The sequence below is a fragment of the Anolis carolinensis genome, chromosome 2, assembly GCF_035594765.1.
Source record: "Anolis carolinensis isolate JA03-04 chromosome 2, rAnoCar3.1.pri, whole genome shotgun sequence".
Taxonomy (NCBI): domain Eukaryota; kingdom Metazoa; phylum Chordata; class Lepidosauria; order Squamata; family Dactyloidae; genus Anolis; species Anolis carolinensis.
Genome location: NC_085842.1, coordinates 32,115,132 through 32,141,095, shown reverse-complemented (window position 1 = coordinate 32,141,095; position 25,964 = coordinate 32,115,132). Strand labels below are relative to the sequence as shown.

The window sequence follows — 25,964 nt, the reverse complement described above, 5'->3', positions numbered from 1 at the left end:
AAATTGTTTTCATTTTTAAATATTGTATTGTTCTTTCGTTGTTGTTGTTATTTCACTACAAATAAGACATGTGCAGTATGCATAGGAATTTGTATTTTTTTTTCAAATGATAATTTGGCCCCACAACAGTCTGAAGGATTGTGGACTGGCCCTCTGCTTCAAAAGTTTGAGGACCCCTGCTCTAGAGAGACATACACACTTTCCGTTTGTGGTGGTTTGTTTTGGGTTTTTTAGTGTAGGTAAGTGCAACGGGATATTGAGTAAATGGGTGAGAGGGTCATACTGTATTTAACAGCTGCAATAGAAAGATTCCCTGCTCTAAAATGAGCAGTTTTGGACTTCGCTGCCATGATTTAGGTGTAGATGTATAACTCTTTATGTAAATCGCATGGCTCAGGGATAGCTGATGCTACTATTTACCTATCTGGCTATGTTTGAAGAAACCCAGTACATGTAGCTCTAAGAAGAAGCACAAAGTTTGTCTGTAGCTGTTTCCAGTCCAAGTGGATCCAAAGCCTTGGCTAGCCAATACAATCCTCCATGGTTTGGTTGCATTTTTAAAATAATCCATTCAAAATCTTGGATGGTTTTTGAAATATTCACAAAAAATGTTTTTAATATCCTGGAAAAATATTTATTTTGGGAGCATACATAGGGGAAAGGGAAAGACGAAAACAGAATATAATGGGGAAATGTCTTCAACCATCCCCATTGGTGGCAGATATTTGTAACCCCATTACTGAGAGGTGTTTTAACATTAGCAGGAAGGGTTAGTGCTTCACCAGTTGTTGTCAATATGTTCTTTATACATACATCAGTGAGTCTCCACTTGCAGTAAAGGTTTTCCTAACTGGGCTTTCCCCCAATTGTTATGTTGATAAAATCTTTAATGCCAGGCTCGGAAAGCAGAATTGAAGCTTCTTATGGTGATCCTCATAAAATTCCAGGTTCTTCACAGTCTTTAGTTCATTTCTCACTTATCACTGCTCTTCGTTCTAAATATTTTAAAGAACTGATGTTTGCAAACATGACTGGTTTCCAAACAAGATAGTGTCAGTGATGCAAAATATATGACAATGAAGTGATTCTAATATTTGAACCAATAACTTAACTAGGGATGGAGCGTTTTTGGCTGCTGTATAGCCACATTATGTTGGGGGAAAGAGTAAAATCCAAACAAGAAACAAAAATGGAAAATGCTTTCCTTGACAGCTTTTAAACTGGATCCTGCTGCTTTGCTTCATACAGCAATATGATCCACAAGAATTGGCAGCTGATAATATTGATTGCCTATGTGCTTTTCATTTCCCCTGAATTCAGCATTTCAGGCCATTGTTGAAAAAACTAGAACAAGCCAGAAAATTATATATATAATTATATACTGTATATAATTTTCCTGGTCAGCTAGTCCAGTGACAGTTCTGGCTCCATGTTGGAGGCAGAAATCCAGAACCCAAAATAGCTCCTTCTTGTTGGTGCATTAATTTGCCATCACCCTCTTCTAGCAGGAAGGTTCTTGTGCTCTTAACCTTTGAGTTCCCAGTAGAAATTTAGGAATGAAAATCTCCAATCTGATTACTACATCTCTATATTAGGAAAAACTGCTGAGAAATTCTCCATGGTGTGAAGGCTGTCAGGAAAAGAAAGTTGGCTGCCCTGCTACTAAATTCTGGTACAAGGGCCAAGAAGAAATGGCTCTCCACCACGCCAAGGATGGACAATCCAGCATCCTTCTGAATGGACTATGACCTCCATCACTCCTGAGCTTGCTATGCCTGCTGACTGGGGCTGATGAAAATCATAGTTCAAGGCATCAAGTGGCACATTTCTGTTTCATATAGATGGTGTTCACAGCTTTTGCCACATAAGCTTTCATTTTTGTGTATGTTAATAAAGCTACAGAAACTACCAGGCTGTGGAATCTGATCACAGGGCCAGCCATCAGCATCTAGGGATCTGTCAAGATTTGCATCCAAACTTAGAGAAGTTAACATTTCCCAATTACAATTCCCCAATGTCTCCCAGTTTTCCTTGATTTGAAGCAATGTTTCCAGGCTCTGCCAAGGGCCATTTCCCCTCTAAAAAGCCCTCTTACCATGCCAGGATGTGAGCAAAGACACATGGCACCCAAAATAGGAGCCTCCAGCCCCTTTGTCAGAGGTGCAGAAGGAAAAGCATGTTTGAAAGGGGTGCAGCAAGAAGAGCTCTGCTCATGGTACTCCATAAGCAGAAAGCCATGCTGGAGGGTGGCTACATGAAGCAGAATGAGGTGATAAGAGGATACTGTGCCACATCCAACCCAAGACCAGGAATGCATCCTTTTCAGTGGACCCAAGTACCTACTGTTGAGACAAAAACAACATTCCCAAGAACATTGGAGAGGAAAGATTCTGACCGAGTCCATTCCCTGCTTGTGCTGGCTGTTTGATTGCAAAAACGTTTTATTTTTCCAACTAAGAGAAAATTCAGGTTTACAACCTTCTCTTTCACATCAGAAATAGCAAACGTTCCACTACCATCCAGCTTAGACATCTCATCATGCAGCAATAAACAGAACAGGAAACCTTTCCCACTACTCACATTTATAACATCATGATTACCCTCTGCATCCTGGGATTTGCAGTTTGGGGAGGAATATTTAGATTTTATCAGCCCAAGAGTTCCTCTCAGCATCACCGAACTACAAATCCCAGATTCCATAGCATGCAATCATGACAGTTAAAAGTGGAATCATAGTGCTATCATTGCATAGTGGGAAAGACTCTGAGAGAAGGCAAGTTGTGGCCTTCCAACTGTTGTTTTAATGACAGCTCTCAGCATTCCTCATCACTAATTAGGGCTGATAGGAACTGCAGTCTAGCAACTTTGGAAGGATCTTGGTTTGCTTGCCATTGGAGCAGATGAAGCTGATGGCTCAATCAGACTGGAAGCTTTCTTTCACCCATGTGCTGAGATGGGGTAACACATTCTCTTTTTTACTTTTCTGCTTCTGATGCAACACATTCATTATTGAGGCATAACGAGTTCTGATGTTATCTAGAGACGATAATGCACCCGGATGTCTGTGGCAGGGACTTCCTGTGGTTGTTCAAGCAGCAAATCACTAAGAAAGTGCTAGCTCAATTGCCTCCGCAGGTAACCGTCAATTCAGTCAAGAGGAGATTTCAATTCCCTCCCCACTCCTTTACCCTCTTGGGGCATAACAATGTCCATTCTACCCAAAATTCCCACTTGGGAGAGTCACAACATGGGGAAGGGAAGAGCAATCACAATCCCTTTCTTCCACATTTTCATTCTAAGGGTAAGGCGGGTTCGTTGTATGAGAATGGTTTAACTCATGTCCAGAGCTAGAATTCGGTTGGAGTGATCCTGTCCCTGGAACCGTATACATGGATGGCATCAAAAAGATATAAATCCCACAGATAATGAGACCAATCGTAACCAGCAAGGCGACTGCCAGGGCCACGTAGAATGGCCAGCCAGAGAGGCCCAGGACTCGGCTACGTCCTTGCGGTGCAGGCCGCCCAACATCGACACTCAGGCTGACTGTGTTGATGGCAGCCCCTGGCTTGGGCACAGCCTGCAAGCGGCCCCTGTTCCCACCTGGCAAGTAAAGCAAGCCCTTGCGACGGTCAAAGCGTACTGAGCCTGGAGGGGCAGGGGACGAAGGGAGCTGCTCCAGTAGTTCGGGGCGAGTGGGGAGACCCGGCAGCCCTTTGCGAGAAGGCAAGGTAGTCGGTGCCCGGCAAATCGGGCAGGAGATAGAGTTGACATCCTCAGAAGAGACGTTGATGCGGGCTAGGCACTCCAGGCAGAAGATATGACCACAGCTGAGTTCCTTCGGCAATTTGAAGAGCCGGTCATAAGGGGTGAAGCAGATGACACAGTCTAGGGGGCTGTGCTCACTGTTGGCCGTTTCTTCCTTAGCTTCCGGCTGTGCGAATGTGTTCTCGGGCTGGAAGCCGACATTATGATGGGCCATGGCCCTCTCTCTGGCTCCTCCGTTAGACTCGAAGACTGAGAAAGAAATAGGCTGCAGGTATCAGATTCCGTGTCAGCAGGCCACATCTCTGTTCAACCACCCGAACAAAATAGGTTGGGCCCGTGTTGACATTTCTAGGAAGGGAAGAGAGAGAAAAAAATCCAAATATTTACCCTAAATGATAAGGGACAGCACAACCCGAAGCTGTACATTGAAAGACTCTGTGCAGGTAGATTCTAAGGGAGGCGCTCCATTTAATCTGGAGATACCAGGTGAGAAAACCCAGACAAGGGGAAGAATGGAAAACACGTCATTTTCAACCTATAGTTTGTCTCTCTCTTTACCTCCTTACATGCACACACAGAAATGTTATGACAAACATTCCTGCCACTGTCATTACTTGAAATTAACAGATTTGTCCTTAACTGCTCAGATTGTTAATGGATGAGATGGGTTGCACTATTGTCCTCCCTCAAGCTCTAGCTGCATAATTTTCAAAGAGACCCTCCATGACATACAGTAGAGTCTCACTTATCCAACATTCGCTTATCCAACGTTCTGGATTATCCAACACATTTTTGTAGTCAATGTTTTCAATACATCGTGATATTTTGGTGCTAAATTCATAAATACAGTAATTACTACGTAACATTTCTGCATATTGAACTACTTTTTCTGCCACATTTGTTATATAACATGATGTTTTGGTGCTTAATTTGTAAAATCATAACCTAATTTGATGTTTAATAGGCTTTTCCTTAATCTCTCCTTATTATCCAACATATCCAACAAACGTTCTGCCGGCCCGTTTATGTTGGATAAGTGAGACTCTACTGCATTAGCATTCTTTTAGAAGGCATGCCAAATCTGCAAGACTGCAATTGAATTAATTCCCAGCATTCTTGTTCACTACCAAAGTACCTAAACAGGCTTAAAATGCTATTAACATAGGAACCCAATACTAAAGGTCCACAGTATTCGAAAGGTCCACAGTAGATCTTCCTTCTTTGCTTGCTAATTCAAAGGCAATTTGCTGCCTCTCAGCAGCAAAGATCATTAGCAAGAAAGACCACTTAAGCTAGAAGGGGCTGCCGCACTTTGCTTTTGCACGAGTTTCTTGGGAAGTTTCAGCTCCTGCCTTTTACTGAGTACCAAATACGTTTACATTTTGATCTCAATTTGCAGCAAATGAGATGTACCGGTAAGCTGAGGATGAAGGGTAAGGTAGAAAGAGGAGATAGAAACATGCCATGAAAAAGTGGGACAACGAGGAGCAATCAGGTCTGTCGGTGCCAAATCAGGATAGTTGTACTACCCAAATCTCATCATCCCTTTCAATCTAAGAAAGGCTCCTTATTTAGTCATTGTTTCTTTCTTTCCTTCTTATCCGTGATCTAGTAAAATAAGAGAGCAGCCATCTCTCATTACTTAAAAGAGAGAGAGAGAGAGAGAGAGAGAGAGAGAGAGAGAGAGCCGTCTCTGATTTATAATACCTTTTAAGAGGTTCTGTTCTGGAAAGACCCCTAGGTCTAGTCTGTTGCACCCCTAGGCTGCAGAGGCACCTCAAAACCACTCTGGAGCCCCAGAATATAAGCAAAGCAAGCTATTTATTGAGGATTATTTGCAAGCAGTAGCAAATCAAAGTTCAAAGTCATTAAAATGGGGTTTAAGTCCACAAGAACAAAGTACTTGCGAATCTTGAAGCAAGAGTCTAAAAAAGTCACTCAAAGATCAGAGTCCAAACAGGATATCAAAGTTAGTCCAAATAAAGGAATCAAGATTAGTCCAAGCAAGGTATCAAATATTAGTCCAAGGCATAGAATCAAACTGGAACACAGGAGGCAAAACTGGAAGACAGAAGATCAAACTGGAACACAGGAGACAACACTCTAAATTAGTCCAAGGTAGAGGATCAATGCTGGAACACAAGGCAGGATCTTGGCTGGAGCAGAAATCCAAACTGCAAATTATTGGAACAACAACTGGATACACAAAATCCCCAGAAGCAAGGACAAGACTGAAACAAGAATCAAGGTACAAGGCTGCAGGAATTAACATGGAATTCACAGGAACATGGAGCATGAAGCAGAGATCTCTCTCTCTCAATGAGCAAAGTTACCACCTCTGAATTTCTCAGAGAGCACAGTTCCTCTTAAAGGTAGATTCAAGGCCTCTTGCCGTGAGAAGACTGCTTGTTATTCTTTCTGAATAACAATCTCTGGCTGCGGTGAAAAACCTCCTGTACTCTCCTCTGTTGATAAATCACTTTCCTACGATCAAACTCATTAGCCTTATCACAACGAAAATCCTCACAAGAATGTCCATCTGGCAAAGGCAAGCCCGACCTTGACTCCTTCAAGGAATGCGGTTCAAGCTTCCAGCTAGGAACCATTGTGTGTCTGTTTCCACAATCCTCCAGCCTAAACTCTGACTGGCCTGGAACAACAGTTTCCTCCACTTCTTGCTGCATAGGGATCTCAGGGTCAAACCCAGAGTCTCTTGGCAAGGCAGGTGCAGGAGGAATCACAGAGTCAGGAGTAGGAATAATCACAGGTTGAACAGGCCCAACCTCAGGCTGGGCTACAAAGAGTGAAAGAGTGTTTCAAAACGTATGGCCTCAACTTTGAGGAAGACCCTATTGAGAAACCTTTGACCATCCAAACTTTCAGGACTCCTCAAAACCTCAGCCCAGCAGAGACATATAAGTTTGCTATGTTGGGAACATCCCAGTACCAAAAGCTGAGATTCAGGAATAGCCTCCAGTAATATTATAAGAGAAAGAGCAAGAAAGGAAAAATCAAGAATTAAAATAGAAAGGAATCAATTGGTTAGCTGAAAAAGAATGGCACCTATGGCATGTTTCTTCCTAATCATGCAACCCACGTTATCCTCAAACGGTCAAGTCATTCAGTACAACTCCTGGACTGGACTGGTACCTGCAGTTTCCTTTATATGCTTCTGACAAAATATGGCCTCTGTAACATTTTCTAGGTCCTTTAGCATGGCTGTATGATACTGTTAGATCAGAAGCCCTTCATTTTAATACAGTTCACGGTGCTCCATGCAGTCATGTCGGCCACATAACCCTGGAGGCGTCTATGGACAATTCCTGCTCTTTGGCTTAGAAATGGAGATGAGCACAACCCCCAGAGTCGGACACAACTAGACTTTACCTTTACCCTCACAATTAACAGTTTTACATATCCATGCAAATTCCAGGCAAGATTTTGTGTGAATATGGAGATTGTATTGTACTCGTCATCAGGGAAATGAAAACCTTACTGTATGAAATATTCAGGTTAACATTAACTTAGTTGAAAGCAACTTCCAGTACTCCAGTCCTTGTGGTTTCAGACTGGTGCGATTGGTATATTTCCAGGTGGATTTAGGGAAGAAAGGGGCATAAGTTTTGGTGCACACCCATCTTGCTAAGCCTTTACTCATCCAGACACTGCTTGTTCTTGTGGCCAAATATGCCAATGTCAAAGTCTAGTATGCTTTGCAAAAAAGGAGCAAAGGAAGCCCGTTTTTGGACAGAACTAAACTACAAACAGGATTTGTATGTGTGTTGTTATTCAAAAAAGTAAAAGTTCCAGACACTGCAACTTAAAACAAGAAAAGTTTTCCAGTTACATAGAACTCACCTTTCTCACTATCACCATTTTAATTTACGTACATTGTGGAATAAATGCAGGTTAAGCCACCAGGGCTCAGTGCAATGGAATCCTGGGATTTGTATTTTATAAGGTCTTTAGCCTTTTCTTCCAAAGAGTGCTGGTGCCACACCAACTACAACTACCAGGATTCCATAGCATTCAGCCATGGCTGTTAAAGTGGTATCAAACAGCATTAATTCTACAGTGTAGATGCACCCTATGCTACCACAATCACAAAAACTAAATACACTGATAAATGCTTGGAATTAAAAAACTAGTTCGCTAGCAATAAGCATTTGAATTCAGTTTAATACTTAGCCAGAAAATGGCCTTACAGCCCCCAACACCAATCTGGATCCAAAAGTGACTGTGAAGAGTAATATGTTAAAACAAATACTTATATCTGGTGGATATAATTATAAATAATAGTGGATCTATTTTACAATATTTTCAAATTAAACCCAAAGAATGTAACTAAGTTTTAGACCTGCTGTCAAATAAGAAATTTGAATATTTTCATTTTCCCTACAATAACTCCTTGCATCCCAAGGTACTCACTTTTCTCTTCTTTCCACAACACTGGATATTATTCATCACCAGCAAGAACATATAAAACTGCCCCAACACACAGTCCCTCTTCAAATTCAGCAAAATGTCTATTAATGGAGCCCAAACCCACCCTACAATGCTCTTTTTTCACTGTCCTGGCACTGACCTTCAATTAAGAAACCTTTCGTTCTGAAAAGCAGGACAACTTTAATGCCTTCCGACATTCTGTTCTCAGATGATGAACAATCCCTTACACACCAGAATTCTTTAAATTAACAAATCTCTGGTGAGCAGGAATGCGAGAAAGACCGCCTTGTGCCTTTAAGCAAAGCTTGATGTCTAGAAGTTTGCAAAGTAAAGCCCTTTTTTGCACGAAAAGGAGAAGGAGATAAGCGTTATCACCTGCTCATGTCTTCGTGGCAAGCAACTGTAAAAGGCAAGTCTGATATTTTTAAAAAGCTGGAGCAGCACAAATCTAAATCAACTTTAAAACCTGGTATATCTTCTGTAAATAAAACCTAGCATCTCTGATTCATGCCAAGGTCTTGTGTCCACTCTGCATGGGAACGCTGAACTTTCCAGTCCCAAATCCTGCAAACTGAAATGGTTAGAACAGTGACATTTGCTTCTTGCCCTTCATCACAAGAGTTCACTTTTGCTTTGTATCAAGCCTCTAGCTATTTCAAAGGGATAGCCATGTTATTGTCAGTCTTGGAGCCAAACAGATAACAACAAAATAGGTTAGAGCGCAAGCAACAGACTGATTTAAGATGCAATCTTATGGAAACACAGTCATTATTGCTGGCTGTTGTTACCTGCCACCCAGTAGAGTCAGATTTATGGTGACCCCATGAATAAAAGACGTTTCAGTTACAGACACAAAGCTGTGGTTTCCTTGACTGAGTCTATCCACCTGGAACGTGGTCTGTCTCTTTTCCTACTGCCTTCCACTTTACTAAACAATATTGCTTTTTATGTTGTCAAAGGCTTTTGTGGCCGGAATCACTGGGCTGCTGTGAGTTTTCCAGGCTGTATGGCTATGTTCCAGAAGCATTCTCTCCTGACGTTTCACCCACATCTGTGGCACACATAGAATTAGCATTAGCATTTAGTGGCCTTGCCGATTCAAAGCCTGGCCATTAAATGCTAATTAAGCTGGCCATTTGCAACATTCACACTTGCCTCAAACACTTGCCTCAAGAGTTCTTTCTCCCAACTTGATTTTTCCCAAATATATAAACCCCACTTGCCTAGTTTCCAACAGACCTCACAACCTCTGAGGATGCCTGCAATAGATGTGGGTGAAACCTCAGGATAGAATTCTTCTGGAACATGGCCATACAGCCTGGAAAACTCACAGCAACCCAATATTGCTTTTTCTAGTTTATCATCTCTTCTCAAGATAAAGCCAAAGTATGGTGGTCTTAGTTTAGCTATCTTAGCTTCAAGCTTAATCTGTGTATTTTTCTTTGAAGCCGGCAATGGTCTATTTAGAATTCATGTCCAGCACCACATTTCAAAAGAGCTGTGGCGCAGCTGGCTAGTAACCAGCTGCAATAAATCACTACTGACCGAGAGGTCATGAGTTCAAAGCCAGGGTCGGGTGAAGCCCCTGACCATTAAATAGCCCGGCTTGCTGTTGACCTATGCAGCCCCGAAAGACAGTTGCATCTGTCAAGTAGGGAAATTTAGGTACGCTTTATGTGGGAGGCTAATTTAACTAATTTACAACACCATAAAACTTCCAGCAAAACACGAGGAAAGGAATGAGGAAGTACAGCCACTAGTGGACGGTGAAGCAACAGCTCCCCCTGTGGCCGGAATCGTGAAGTTGGAAAATGTTAAATGCCTCTGTGTCTGTCTATACTGTATGTTGTTTGTCTGTTGGCATTGAATGTTTGTCATATATGTGTTCATTGTAATCTGCCCTGAGTCCCCTTCGGGGTGAGAAGGGCAGAATATAAATACTGTAAATAAATAAATAATCTTTATGTCAGCATTCTTCACTATCCATCTTTCACAACCATGCATAAAAATGGAGAATAAGATAGAATCGACCACCCTAACTTTAGTGCTCAATGATATATCTTTACACCTCACAATCTTATATAATTGATTCACAGCTGCCTTTCCAAGTCCTAGTCTCCATCTGGTCGCTTGACTGCTGGCTCAATTTTCATTAATGACTGAACCAAAGCATGGAATTTTTTCAACTATTTCAATGTCTTCATTGTCTAGTTTAAAGTTATGTAAATCATCTATGGTCATGATTTTTGTTTTCTTAGTGTTCAACTGTGAACCTGTCTTTCCACTTTCTTCCTTGACTTCCTTTACTAATCGTTCCAAGTCTTTGCTATTTATTGCTAGTACGTAGTATGGCGTCATCTGCATATCTTAAATTGTTGCTGTTCTTTCTTCCATTTTTCATGCCTCCTTCATACAAGTTTAATCCAGCTTTACATATGATATGATCAGTATACAAGTTGAAAAGATAGGGTGATAAAATGCCAAACTCCCTTAGCAATTAGAAACCATTCCATTTCTCGTATTCTGTCCTGAATGTAGTCGTTTGTCCAGAATACAATCAGGATGGTCAAATGTTAGGGCATGCTGCTTTCTTTAAGAGTAATCCATAATTGTAGAATTTGGTAGTAGAACTTTGAGCAACACTTTGTTTGCATTTGAAATTAATGCAATAGTTTTGTGGGTTTTGCAACCCCTGATGTCCCCTTTCTTGTAATGAGCCTTTCCAATCTGTGGGGTCATTCTTTCATTTTCCATATTTGTAACAGATTTTAGTTAAAACGAGAGTAGATTCTGTCTGCTCTATTGGAATGCCATCTGTTCCTGGTGATCTATTTCTCCCAAGTGTCCTGAGTGCAGCTTCCACTTCATGTGTCCAAAGGAGGGCAACTAAAATGATCAAGGGTCTGGAGAACAAGCCCTGTGAGAAGCAGCTTAAAGAGCTGCTCATGTTTAGACTGAAGAAGAGAAAGCTGAGAGGAGACATGATGAGCACCATGTATCAATATGTGCGGGGAAGTCATAGGGAGGAGGGTGCAAGCTTGTTTTCTGTTGCCCTGGAGACTAGGATGTGGAACAACGGCTTCAAACTACAGAAAAGGAGATTCCACCTGAACATTAGGAAGAACTTCTTAACTGTGAGAGCTGTTCAGCAGTGGAACTCTCTGCCCCGAAGTGTGATGGAGGCTCCTTCTTTGGAGGCTTTTAAACAGAGACTGGATGGCCATCTGTCAGGACTGCTTTGAAAGCGATTTTCCTGCTTCTTGGCAGGGAATTGGACTGGATGGCCCACCAGGTCTCTTCCAACTCTATGATTCTATATTCATATAGTTCTTCCTTGGATGAATCTGTCACCTTTTCAATCCCTTTTTATATCATCCTCCCTTTGATTATTTCCATCTTCTTTGTATGTCTACTTTTTTGTGTGATGTGCTTCACAGCTGGTCATAGGAAATACCAACTTTTGTTTTAAATTTCACTTTGATTTCTTGGATCTTGTGGAAGAGGTCTCTCATTCCTCCTCTTTTTTTTTTTTTTTAAGGGTCATCTTCTATTTTCCTGCATTAATTATAACAGCAGTTCTTCTTGTCCCTGTGCAGAAGTCATTGAGGCAGGTAATATCTTCAGATAAGAGCATTTCTCAACCTAGCGGAAAATGCCAAAGACTTAACCTGGAATTTAACTTTCTGTGTGCAACATGTGTTCTCCAGGATGAGTCTGAGGCAAGGCAACAAATGACACATCCCCACCATCCAAGTCAAAGCACATAGTAGAACTCAAAGACTATCATGTTTGGCTCAAAAAGTAGGAAATCTCGTAAGAACCTCTGCCTTCCCTTGGCAAAAGAAATGTGAAAACAAAATAAGCCCTTTGTTTCTCTTTCATGGCACCAAAAAATCTGTTGCTTTATTCTGCCTATGGTAGAACTGGCTCTGGTATTTTGTAGTATTAACTTATGGCTCTTCTCTAAGGTCTTTATCCCATGAGGCTGGTAATTACTGCAGGATAATATCATGTTTGACTGGTACTTGTTGCACAAGTCGTGCTGTCTCTCCTCTTACTGATTTGCATTTCAGTTGTTAGTGGAGCAGCTCTTTTCACTGACAGGAAACCTTTCAATGTCTCCAAAATATCGCTGCTGTTCCAATGCTGCTTCTGGTGTGATCGGTCCCTTGTGTTGCCGTTACGGGACGATGCATTGCCAAAGCAGCACCATAGCACAATTGCAGAGAAGTATGAGAGTGACTGTTTCCATGCCAGTATGTTTCCATTTGCTTCAACAGCACAATTGCTAAGAGGCAACAGGGCTTGTGTGATAAAGCGCTATGGGGCTGATTGCAGACAGATTCCCAAAGAAGAGATAAGTCCAATTGTCAGTCCCACTGAGGTCAAGGCAAAAGTTTTCCCCTGACGTTAAGTCTAGCCGTGCCCGACTCTGGGGGTTGGTGCTCATCTCCATTTCTAAGCCGAAGAGCCAACATTGTCTGTAGACACCTCCAAGGTCATGTGGCCAGCATGACTGCATGGAATGCTGTTACCTTTCCACCAGAGCGATACCTATTGATCTACTCACATTTGCATGTTTTTGAATGGCTAGGTTGGCAGAAGCTGGGGCTAACAGTGGAAGCTCACCCTGCTCCCCTGATTCGAACTGCCGACCTTTCAATCAGCAAGTTCAACAGCGCAGCGGTTTAATCCGCTGCGCCACCAGGGGCTCAATGAATGAGTGGGATTTACCAAATTCTTGCTTTATTAATTTTGCATTGATTCTATTTAACTCCCATTGCTGACAAACGTATCTTAACATTTCCTTGGCAAGATTTATATAGAGGAGTTTCGCCACTGTCTTCCACTGAGGCTGAGAGAGAGTTACTTACCTGGGATCACCCCTGGGTTCCCCTAACTGAGCATGGTTCTATTTTGGGTCTCCAGAGTCCTGGGATGCAGAGTTAATTCAGTTTGACACTAATTTAGCTGTAATGGCTCAATGCTATGGAACCATGGGAGTTGCAGTACTACAGTCTTCTCAGTCAGAGGTCTGGTGCCTCATCAAACTACAATTCCTGTGATCCCATAGCATTGATCCATGGCAGTTAATGTGGTGTCAAACTGCATGGATTATACAGTATAGATGCACTAGACGTTGAACATTTAAACTGCAACCCCACACCGGTCCTTTGTTCTACTCTAACTAGAACGAACCATTGGTTTTATAGTGATACCTAAAACTCAGACCCAAGAATATGTCTACGCAATAACACAATAGCGGAGCCTTGGTGGCACAATGGGTTAAACCCTTGTGCCGGCAGTACTGCTGATCGAAAGGTCAGTGGTTCAAATCCGGGGAGCGGAGTAAGCTCCTATCTGTTGGTTTCAGTTGTCACCGGGCAACGTCCTTGCAGATGGCCAATTCTCCCACACTAGAAATGACTTGCAGTTTCTCAAGTCACTCCTGACACGGGGAAAAAAAACATAATAGCAGTTTTATATGACTCAAACTGCCATGACTCCATCCCAGGAGTTGTAGTTTGGTAATTCTCTATTCTGTACTTTGGTGGCAGGGATTTAGTTCCAAGGAATGAACTAGATAAAACTTTCCAGGAGGATATTCTAAGTATTTCTGAACACTGTAGGATGGAGCAAGGCAGTTATGGAATCAAACCACTACTTGAATACATGGACAGTCACCTGCATTAATCGTCTTGTTCAATGGCTATGAGCCAGGGCAAGGGAAAACAAGTGAGGTATCAGTGTGCTTACCTATGCACCTTTTCAGACACTTGCATTAGTGGCCTTACCTACTGAACATCTATTGTATTTGGGAAATAAGTAAAAGTAAAGGTTTCCCCTGACATTAAGTCTAGTTGTGCCCAACTCTGGGGGTTGGTGCTCATCTCCATTGTTGTCCGTAGACGCCTCCAAGGTCATGTGCCTGGCATGACTGGATGGAGCACCGTTACCTTCCCGCCAGAGCTGTACCTATTGATCTACTCACATTTATATGTTTGCTAGGTTGGCAGAAGCTGGGGCTAACAGCGGGAGCTCACCCCACTCCCCGAATTCAAAAACCAACCTTTCGGTCAGCAAGTTCAACAGCTCAGCAATTTAATCTGCTGCACCACCGGGGGCATAGCTTGAGACAAAATGAAATGCTCAATTAAGGCCGCCACAACCTTGAGTTTGCAAGACCTGAGCAAGGCTATCAATGACAGGGTCTTACAAAGGTTTTTCATGGAATCATCAAATTGGAAGGGACCCCAAAGGCCAACCCCCTTCTGCCATACAGAAACACATAATCAAAGCATCCCCGACAGATGGCCACCCAGCCTCTGTTTAAAGACCTCCAGAGAAGGAGACTCCACTGCACTCCAAGGCAGCATATTCTATTGCTGAAGAACTCTTGCTGTCAAGAAGTTCTTCCTAATGTTTAGGTGGAATGTGTTGTTGAAGGTTTTCATGGTCAGAATCACTGGGTTGTTGTGCATTTTCCTGCCGGTATGGCCATGTTTCAGAAGCATTCTCTCTTGATGTTTCACTCACATCTATGGCAGACATCCTCAGATGTTGTGAGGTGTGTGTGTGTGTGTGTGTGTGTGTGTGTGTGTATGTGTGTGTGTGTGTGTGTGTGTGTGTATATATATATATATATATATATACATACATACATACATACACACACACACACACATACATACACCTCACAACGTCTGAGGATGCCTGCCATAGATGTGGGCGAAATGTCAGGAGAGAATGTTTTTGAAATATGGCCATATAGCCCGGAAAATGCACAACAACCCACTTTAGGTGGAATCTTTTTTTCTTGTAATTTGGATCCATTGTTTCATATACTAGTCCCAGCAGAAAACAAGCTTGTCCCTTCCTCAATGTGACATCCCATCAAATATTTAACATGTCCCCAATCGGCTTTCTTTTCGCCAAGCTAAACATGCCCAACTGCCTCAGCCACTCTTCATAGGGCTGGCTTTCCAAACCTTTGTTCATTTTAGTAGCCCTCCACTTGACACCTTCCAGCCTGTCAATATCTTTCTGCACATAGAACACAGAGGGACTATGACATCCCTCGATCTCGGCACTACACTTTTATGGATGCATTCATTTATAGGGTTGTTGTGGGCCGAAACTGACTCAACAGCACATGACAACAAGTGATGATGCTGGCTATATGGGTTTGGGAACTGAAGTCCAAAATAGTAACATTTCTAAGCTCTGTATCCTGTATCATCTAGACATGTTGTAAAGGGACTGAATGCACCACCACACCATTTTTAAAAGACACCATTTCAAAGAGAGAGGAAACGCATAATAAGACCCATCCCCTGGGAGCACTGGAGCATATATATACCTGTTGCCTTATTACTTTCCCCTTGCTCCTCCCATTATTTGCGAAATGCAATGAGGTTTCATAGCACTGGGACAGCAAATATACGTACTCTTAGAGTATGTAAATCAGCTCAAGTGTTTCCTTGTATCTGCTTGCTCTTTGTGGATCATTGCCTCTTGCTTACCTATGGCTTTGTGGATCACTGCCTTTCCCTTCCTATGGCCATTGCCTGAAGCTCTCTGGAAGGGCTTCTGAATTAAAACCCAGCCCCTCCATTGGTTCCTTCTGATCAAGCAAAGCTCTGTGCACACACAAGGGAAGGCTGTGCAAACAGCCAAGGAGCACTTGGAAGTTTCCATTGTAGCTATTGCTCCAAGACCAAAAGGAAGCAAGCCGGTTTTCAGTTGCAGCTTTAAATCTTTGTGAGAAATGGATTGCCCGTTCAAATAAATTCCTGGCTCTTTCCTCTGGTATCTTCCTTCCACTGGAGTCTGAGGGACCAACCGCCTGAAAGTGCATCAGGGATTGCTGACAGTTTATGTCTGCAGATGAATGATGGAGAAGGACCAAGTTGTTGTTTTTCGTGTCAGGAGCAACTTGAGAAACTGCAAGTCGCTTCTGGTGTGAGAGAATTGGCCACCTGCAAAGACGTGGCCCAGGGGATGCCTGGATGTTTTTTGATGTTTTATCATCCTTGTGGAAGGCTTCTCTCATGTCCCCACATGGGGAGCTGGAACTGACAGAGGGAGCTCATCCATGCTCTCTCTGGATTCGAACCCGCAACCTGAAGGTCAGCAACCCAACTATCAAGTCTGCAGTCGGGCCGGCACAAGGATTTAACCCATTGCACCACCAGGGGCTCCAAGAACCAAGTCATGCCATTATTAGGTACACTCCAGCTGTTCTGTATTAGTCAAAAATAATCCCAATTAATTTTCCATCGTTCTACTTTTTCACCTGCCATCAAATATCCCAAAATATGAGGGAATCCTCTTCCCCAAAGTTTTTTAAGCAGAGGCTGGATGGCCATCTATTGGGCATGCTTAGGTTGCGTCTTCTCACATGGCCAAAGGGGGTTGGATTGGATGGAATTTGCAGGTCTCTTCCAACTCTATGATTCTAGTCATTAGTAAAGGTAAAGGTTTTCCCCTGACATTAAGTCTAGACGTGTCTGACTCTGGGAATTGGTGCTCATCTCCACTTCTTAGCTGAAGTGCTGGTGTTGTCTGTAGGCTCCTCCAAGGTCATGTGGCCGGCATGACTGCATGAAGTGCTTTTACCACCAAAGTGGTACCTATTGGTCCGGGTGGTGGCACAAGCTGGAGAGCAAGCCAGCTGCAACCAGCTGCAATGAATCACTCTGACCAGGAGGTCATGAGTTCGAGGCCCGCTCGGAGCCTATGTTTGTCTTGTCTTTGTTCTATGTTAAAAGGCATTGAATGTTTGCCTATATGTGTAATGTGATCCACCCTGAGTCCCCTTCGGGGTGAGAAGGGCAGAATATAAATGCTGTAAATAAAATAATAATAAATAATATTGATTTACTCACATTTGCATGTTTTCGAACTGTTGGTTGGCAGAAGCTGGGGCTAACAACGGGAGCTCACCCCGCTCCCCAGATCTGAACCGCTGCAAGTTCACCAGCTCAGTGGTTTAATTCGCTGTGCCACCAGGGGCACAAAACCTCAAAAAGGCCACTTTGCGACTGACCTGAAAACCTGAGAGCACCATTATGGTTTTAAGCCTCTCCACGTAATAATACCACCCACAGCAAGGAAGCCCATGTGCCTCCAGAAAGGATCATTCATGAACATTTTGCCAGCATGCGGGCTGTTAGAAAAATAGCTTGGAGCTTTAGGAAATTGTTTGTACTCACTTGGTTTTGGCTCTGACCTCCCACCCACACCGAGCTACTTCATGTTCTTTGCCCCCATGAAAAGGAGATGCCCCACTTCTTGCCATCTCTGTCCCAACTGGCGACCAGGGATCCGTGTAGCTCATGCCCATTCCAGGATACACACATGAACTCCTCCTTGCTAAGCCTTACCTGGTCTCCAAAGGCACATTGAGGTCTGAGCTCCTGCCCAGGCTCACAGCTGTCTGGAGTCACTCCCGTGTGGGTCTACAAGGGGTGTCTTTCAAGGGTTTGTCTTCTGGACCGATCCTCTGCTCTCCCTGCTGTCGCAGCTCATTGTGACTGAAATCTGCCCCCTGGAGAGAATGTATTCCTAGGTCACACCTCACCTGAGGGCTCCACCTGCCAGGTGAGGCGGGCTGACTGAGCCGGTGCCACCACATTCCCTTTCTTTCTTTCTTTCTTTCTCTCTCACTCTCTCTCCTAGCTGCCTGGGGAGGAATTTGCAGAGCTTAGGCCTCCATCAACTTCCCCGACTGCCTCTTCCTGACCCCCAAGTCTATTCCGACTTGCACCTGCCCATTCCCCCACTTCCCCAGGCAGTCCTTCAGCCCATTCCGTCAGTAAACAGCTCCCGACAAATTGCCCACCTGGAAAAGGTAAGACCTGCATAAGACAGAAGTAAGTGCACTTCTTTATTGCTCCTTCAATTCCTGGTAACAAAGAGGGCCTTTCCACACAGCCCTATGACCCAGAATATCAAGACAGATAACTCTCCATATCTGCTTTGAACTGGGTTATCTGAGTCTACACTGCCATATATTCCAGTTCAAAACAGAAAATGTGTGTGGAAGGAGCCCCAGAGAGCAAATATAATCCTTTGTGGGTTTGAAGGGGATCTTGCTACTCTCTTTACGGCCTGCACACAGTACATTAAACCATTTCGGAAGCTATTCCTTGCCTCTTGGTGCCCTTTTTAAAAAAGCTTTGGAAAGGTTAACTGCGTCCCAGCGGAATTATTATAGTGTGCTATAAAGATTTCTTGCCAAATACTATCATTTCTAAGGGGACAGGTTTCTGGAGTTTTTGAAAGAGAATGGCCCCTTCCACAGCTGTTCAATCTGGAGAGCATTGTGGAAAGATGGTAAAATAGGAGTCAAGTGGATAATGATTTGCTCATCGCATGGACATAAGACTCTTTGATCTGGAGAGCATTACTGAACGATCATAAAATAAGAGCCAAGTTGATAATAATTTGTTCAATGCACGACATAAGGCCTCTATATCAGCTGTTTCATTTGTGTTTTGTCGAAGGCTTTCATGGCCAAAATCACTAGGTTGCTGTAAGTTTTCTGGGCTCTATGGCCATGTTCCAGAAGCATTCTCTCCTGACGTTTCATCCACATCTATGGCAGGCATCCTCAGAGGTTACAAGGTTTGCTGGGAACTAGGTAAGTGGGGTTTATATATCTGTGGAAGGTCCAGGATGGGAGAGAAAAAAACTATTGTCTGTTGGAGGCAAGCGTGAGCATTGCCATTGACCTGCTTGATTAGCATTGAATAGCCTTGCAGCTTCAGAGTTTGACTGCCTCCTATGTGGGAGAATCCTTTCTTGAGAGATTTTAATACTGCTACCAGTAGTTTAAAAAAAAAAAAACCTCTAACATGAGGACAGTAAATAAAGAACAACACTCAAAAACAGGGGAATTCCAAACAAGAAACAATCAGGGCCAGCTAAATCACCTCCCAACAAAGGATTCCCCCAAGCAGTAAACAGCCAAGCTTTGAAGCTGTAAGTCTATTCCATGCTAATCACAGTGTTCAATTGCAACATTCACTTTCCTCAGACAAGAGTTCTTTCTCCCACGCAGGACATTCCACAGATATATAAACCCCACCTGCCTTGTTTCCAACAAACCTCACCTCTATGCCTGCCATAGATGTGGGTGAAACTTCAGGAGAGAATGCTTCTGGAACATGGACATACAGCCCGGAAAACTCACAGCAGTTTCATTTATCTTCATCAAAGAATCCCCTCTCTGGGCACTTTTACATTCTTGTACCAGAGATCTTTCATTTTAACTATTTTAACTATTATACATGGTTTTGCATATCCACATAAAGTTTGGAAATATATTCCACACAGATAATAGAGTTGTATTGTATATCCCACCTTTGTTCCAATGAGCTCAAAATAAATGTACACAGCTGTCCTCGGTTTAATCCTCATAACAATCCTGGAAGAAAGATCAAGCCAAGAGAGAGGTAGGTAAGGCTAAACAGGATTTGGCCCAAGGCTGCCCTTGAGTTTCATAGCTCAGTGGGAACTTGAAAGAAGATCTCTCAAATCTCAGACCAACCTTTTTACCACTCACCTCCACGCTGGCTATGGCCCCTTCTACACTGCCATAAAATTCAGACTAACAAAGCAGATAATCCACATTATCTGCTTTGAAATGGTTTATATGAATCTACACTGCCATATAATCCAGTTCAAAACGGATAATCTGGATTTTAAATTGCAGTGTTGTAAAGTTAGGAAATGTATCAGTAACATGGGAGTAATCACAAAGAAACAGATGCAATGGCCATTAAATATTGATAGCTGGAGGCTATATAAAATTCAGAAATCTTGCTCAATAACTCTGTGGGTGGAACACACATGACGGGGACACAGAAATCACGATGGTAAAAAGTTCATCTGGAGGAACATTGTTATTCAGCATGAGACAGTAAAAATATTTTTTCATATTTGCAGAGGTCCTGCATCAATAGTCCCCACAGAAATCTGGGGCCTATTGTAACTAACTACAAAACATTTAGTATATCATAAAGTTATTTCACTCAAGGGCAGTGTAGTGTAGTGTTGGAGTAAGACTCCGTGAGACCAGAGTTAAAATCTTTGCTCAGCTATGGAAACTCTTGGGCATGTCATGATCATGTGAGAAAGTTGCTATATGCTTGAAGACTCGTTACAACAATTATCCTGATGCTTCTGAAGTTAAGGAAAAGAAACAAGTTTACTTTTCATTGATCAACCTTTTTCACTTCCGAGCAGGGTTGCCAAATCACAGGACCGGACTCTCAGTCGCCAGGGTTCGTGGAAAGGAGGTGGGAGGCAAAAAGGCAAGTTTTCTCCAGTTTTCAGGGACTCGGCTCCAGGCAAGACGAAAGGGGTGGTTACAAACCTCCAACTTAGCTAGTAGAGCAGCAACTTGCTCCAGTTTTCAAGGCTTAATTGATTTCCTGTTGCAACTTGCGAAGACTCTCCAGTGGACCTAAAAACACTATTTACTTTGTTAACTTCCACCTTCTCTCTCCTGTTGTGGTGCCAGGGCTCATACGCCATGCTGTTCTGCATCCACTTTCTGGATAGAAACAAGTGGCTGTCATGTGCCTCCAAGTCATTTCTGACTTATGGTGACCCTATAATGGCATTTCCTTGAGAAGATATTTTTGGAAAGGCACAACCTTTTAGAGATCATAACCTTTTGTAAAACCAGGATCTCCATAACCTTTAGGAAAATAATGGCATTTACAACCATTTGAAAATAATAACTTTTTGTAAAAGTATGATCTTCCAGAGAAGAGCCAAAAGGTCATTTGAGTGAAATCTCTTCGGTAGTATATAACCACATGTACTTATGCAAGACAATTTGGCTTACAGTTGTTAGATAACCTGGTTTTCTTTTCAGTGTCCAAAAAACATCTACTCTCCCATAAAATATCTTGTTTCTATATCATGCTCTCAAGAGACAAAAATAAAGTAGACTTGATTAAAAGTAACGTATCTGGTTTATTCACAACCTTTTTTTTCCGTGTCAGGAGCAACTGGAGTTGCTTCTGGAGTGAGAGAATTGGCCGTCTGCAGGACGTTGCCCAGGGGACGCCCGGATGTTTTGATGTTTTACCATCCTTGTGGGAGGCTTCTCCCATGTCCCTGCATGGAGCTGGAGCTGAAAGAGAGAGCTCATCCACACTCTCCCTGGGTTGGATTCGAACCTAGCAACTTTCAGGTCAGCAACCCAACCTTCAAGTCATGAGGCTTTTATCCCCTAGGCCAGGGGTCCCCAAACTAAGGCCCGCGGGCCACATGAGGCCCCCTGAGGCCATCTATCAGGCCCGCGGCCTACCCTGGGCGGGAGGGAGGAACAGCCAAGAGGAAGAAGACTGCTGCTGCTACTGCTTCTTCTTAAGCGATACTGCTTCTGCTGGCTTGGCAGTGGGCGAGCGCAGGAGGGACTTTAGGACCTGCTCGCTCTCCTCCTTTTCCTCGCCTTCCTTCCTCTTCTCCCGAAGTAGCCTCCACCATCGCTTTGGAAGAGAAGGCAGGAGAGGAATAGAGCGGGCCCTCCTCTGCCCGCTGCTTTGGAAGACAAGGAAGAAAGGAGAGGAAAAGGAGACCGGCGAGCGGGCTCCTAAAGTCCCTCCCCCGCCCGCTGTTTCAGTCATCAAGACAAACATTGTTTTTGAAGGCTTTCATGGCTGGGATCACTGGGCTGCTGTGAGTTTTCCGGGCTGTTTGGCCATGCTCCAGAAGCATTATGTCCTGACATTTCACCCACATCTATAGCAGGCATCCTCAGAGGCTGAGGATGCCTGCCATAGATGTGGGCGAAATGTCAGGGGAGAATGCTTCTGGAGCATAGCCAGACAGGCTGTAAAACTCACAACAACCTTTCTTAACAATCACTAAAAGCCTTCCAATTCAAGAAGAACACAGAATTTCAACCCATATCAGACAGGATTCAGCTAGGGGCATTTAGCATGTCAAAATTGCTATAAAGTAATTTAAAATTGGTTGTATAACATAATTATACAATTCTCCTCCCACACTGCAATAGATTAAGAGGAAATTAAAAGTTGAAAATTAATATAAAAATTTGCAAGGGAAAATAGGATAAAACAAAATAATATGAAATCAAACTTTTGGGGGAAAGCCACAAAAGCCACAGGCATCTTTCCCAGTCTGGGCTAAACAAAGCTTCTTCTAGTAAGTCAATCCAGGAAATGCAGTATATTGTCACAGTGGAGGTGTCCAGGCAAAGGTTATAAACCAAATTATAGATCCCAGTGTTTCATAGGATGTAACCAAGGCAGGTAAAGTGACATCACTCTGGTATAATTGTGCAATGCATTTAGACACCAAGGGCCCTTCCACATAGCCATGTGACCCACAATATCAAGGCAGATAATCCACAATATTGATGTCCGTAGCGCCAGCTTTCAAATTGATTTGAACCCGCAGCAGAGAGTTCCGCAGATCCATCAACAAAAGGAACAGAGCGGGACCGCAGCAGACTATTATTAAAAGATCTTTTTTTTTCTTCACTTTCCCCTTCCCTGAACTATGTAACAAATCCCCCCAATAAAAGTAGCATTCATTTTTAACAGTAACACTCTCTATCTGGTTATTTTGTGTCTTTCCCTGACTCCTTCTTTTGCACGCAATTCCCCCCCCCCCCCTCTCTTTCTCTCTAACCCGTCCGACCTTTAAACTCTGGCGGAGGCTCCCCCGCCATAGGTTAATATGGCGGACGATACAAATTGGCTCATATCTTTATCAAAATTACCCCTAGCACGCTCTTCTTTTAGTCCTAACCCTTCCTAAGGCTCCTGACCCAAGGACCACCAGCGGAACCAAAATCGGTCCAGTTCTCGGCACCTCATCAGCTGACTGTCAAACGGAGCCGGCTGCTCCTTTCAAGCCAGACTGCTCTCTTCCAGCCTTATCCCGGACTTTCCTCTCCCCGCGACCCGCAGGATGGTTTTAAGAGATCACTGGTCCCTTTCTGTGAACTGTGGATGGGGGATCGCTCTCCCGCTGGGGAGACATAGTTCTCCAAGGACCTTCACCCTCTCTACAGCTGCCAGGAGGGTGCCTGGACGGGCGCCCTCCACGTTTCATTCACACCTTCATAATTTTATGAATAAGAAGAACACTCTTCCACAGACCTACCCCTGAACTTATGAAATCCTATACTTCCAAAGACTGCAACCCACATGTACCTCTTCCCCATGCTATTTCTATGAATTCCTTCCACCACAGATGAACTCTTTTCCCAATGTATCCGTGAATTTTCATATTCTATGTACCCGGACACCCTCGTGAATCACTGTTATATGAATTTCTAATCATTGGGCTAACTTCATGAATTGTAAAATCATGCTGCTAAAACTCCACTTTTATGAATTTCCATATTGGGTTCTCCAGATGTTATGAACTTCGTTCTTATCAAATATTTTCAATTGTTTATATCATTCATGATTCCCCTTTATGCAATGTAACTCACTTTTATGGATTCTCCCTTATTTCCATGAAATCTATCTATCTGCCTATATGTATTTGTACTCTTTGGGATCCCCGGAAAATATGTATTTTTCCCAGCAGGGTTTATATTCCAACTTTATTTTATTTTTCATTTTATTTCATATAATTGCCAAGTCATGAAATCAAATAGGAAATATTTTGAACTCAACCTGAACCCCAGAACCTATCCCATTTCCTATGACCCAGGCTTCCCTTCCCAAAAACAAAAGGATAATCCAATCAAATTCAGATTGCATGGACAATATAGGGCTTGAGTCGCCGAATTCAGAGTGTTGACCTAAAGGTGATTCGCCCCAAGGCAAACATTGTCATATCTCACTAAACCCAATCAAATTCAGATTGCATGGACAATATAGGGCTTGAGTCGCCGAATTCGGAGTGTTGACCTAAAGGTGATTCGCCCCAAAGCAAACATTGTCATATCTCATCCAAAGGAAAAACCAGGACACCTCAGGAAGGCGCCCTGCAGAGCCTGTCAATATGGCTCATCACCACCCATCTTTACTTCCACCTCTGACACCCCAAGGCATATCTAAAATCTGTATATGTGACAGAAACCCGGACATCCTTGATTGCTGCCATTAATCCCTTTAGAAATCGGTCTAGCAGGAATTAATCCGATAGTTCCTGCCCTGTCACCTCATTGTTTCAATAACTCCCGCCTTCTCTTTCCTGATTGGCCTGAGTAGAGACAAAAGGCAGCTTCCTATTGGGCCAACGGAGCAAGGCGGGAAACAAAAGCCCGCCTCGTTCAACCTTCTAGCCTATCAACGATCAGATGGGCGGGGGAGCAGGGCGGGAAATTCAAAGGGCTGTCAGACTGAAATTTTGTATAAATATGGCTTTATTTTGATTGTATGGTACCCTAGTAGACCGAATGATCGCTACTAGAGTCCTCTTCAGCTGAATTGCTCAATAAAGACTCCTTGGCGGATTTTCCTTCAACTTTGGCGGACCTTCTTCATTTCGGATTCAGGTTGTGTTGCGGCTCATATTTTCCTATCGGCTCCGCCAAGGTCCGTTCTCTCAGGACCGGATCGGGTCTCTCCTCAAGGGCCCCGATCCCCTAAAACGCGGTCGACAACAATATCTGCTTTGAACTGGGTTATCTGGGTCCACACTGGCATATAACCCAGTTCAAAGCAAATAATGTGGGATTTTATACAGCTGTGTGGAAGGGGCCTAAGTCACCTTTCTTCACATATTACAGGCCCTTTCACACAGCCCTATATCCCAAAATATCAAGTCAGAAAATCCCACAATATCTGCTTTGAACTGGGTTATCTGAGTCCACACTCAGATAATGTGGGATTTTCTGCCTTGATATTCTGGGATATAGGGCTGTGTGGAAGGGGCCTCTGAAGAAAGAGAAATACTGAGTTGAGCTTTATCATACATTTAAAATACTATTATTAGTATTTGTTGTTGTTGTTGCTGCTGTTGTTGTAATAGCAGTCATACAGTAGTATTCCTAAAGGAAACACATTGCTAAATTTCTTTGAGGTTGTGAGGTCTGTTGGAAACTAGGCAAGGGAGGTTTATATATCTGTGGAAGGTCCAGGGTGGGAGAAAAAAACTCTTCTCTGTTCGAGGCCAGTATGAATGTTTCAGTTGACCACCTTGATTAATACTGAAAAGCCGTGCAGCTTCAAGGCCTGGCTGATTCCTGCCTGGGGGATCAAATATGGAACCGGACATTGACCATCTTATTAGCCAAAAGCAGGCTCATAAGATATGTGCAGTGTGCATATAAATTTGTTCATAGTTTTTTAAAAAACTATAGTCCGGCCCTCCAACTGTCTGAGGGACAGTAAACTGGCCCCCAGTTTAAAAAGTTTGGGGACCTCTGCCCTAGGCCATCGGAGGCTCCATGTATTCAGCATACGGGTACAGTGTTCCCTCACTACTTCACAGTTCACTTTTTGTGGATTCGCTGTTTCACGGTTTTTCAATAAACTCTAAAATACTATTATAAATCATAAAAAATTACAATTTACTGCCTAAGGAAGGGAGGAAAGAGAAGCTAAAGGAGCCCAAGCGACAACGGGAGGAGAAGGAGGCGCTTTATCAACACAAGGTTGGTTGATAAAGACTTAAAATAGTGTATAACTACTAAAAATGTATAAATATTAAAATAAATATAGTGTCCCTATTTCGCGGATTTTCACTTTTGCGGATGGTCCAGGAACCTAACCCCAGCGATAAGTGATGGAACACTGTACATA

At 43.2% G+C, this 25,964-nt stretch overlaps 1 protein-coding gene across 4 annotated transcripts; it reads right to left on the bottom strand.

Moving 5' to 3' along the window:
- Positions 1–522: 522 nt before the first annotated feature.
- rnf225 (ring finger protein 225) lies at positions 523–18,103 on the bottom strand. Of its 4 annotated transcripts, none has more exons than XM_016991801.2 (2): positions 17,601–18,103; positions 523–4,116 (listed from the first exon to the last, which is right to left on the bottom strand). In XM_016991801.2, exon 2 carries the CDS (start codon positions 3,980–3,982, stop codon positions 3,296–3,298), a length of 687 nt encoding a protein of 228 aa, XP_016847290.1. In that variant the 5' UTR covers positions 3,983–4,116; positions 17,601–18,103; the 3' UTR covers positions 523–3,295. The 4 variants fall into 4 exon arrangements, with proteins under 4 accessions (XP_016847290.1, XP_008103721.1, XP_008103719.1 ...); XM_008105514.3 differs by lacking the exon at positions 17,601–18,103 and adding an exon at positions 8,197–9,152; XM_008105512.3 differs by lacking the exon at positions 17,601–18,103 and adding an exon at positions 8,354–9,152.
- Positions 18,104–25,964: the final 7,861 nt, after the last annotated feature.

Excerpts from the sequence above, each read along its gene's own strand:
- rnf225 (XM_016991801.2), bottom strand. The coding sequence starts at position 3,982 with ATGGCCCATCATAATGTCGGCTTCCAGCCCGAGAACACATTCGCACAG.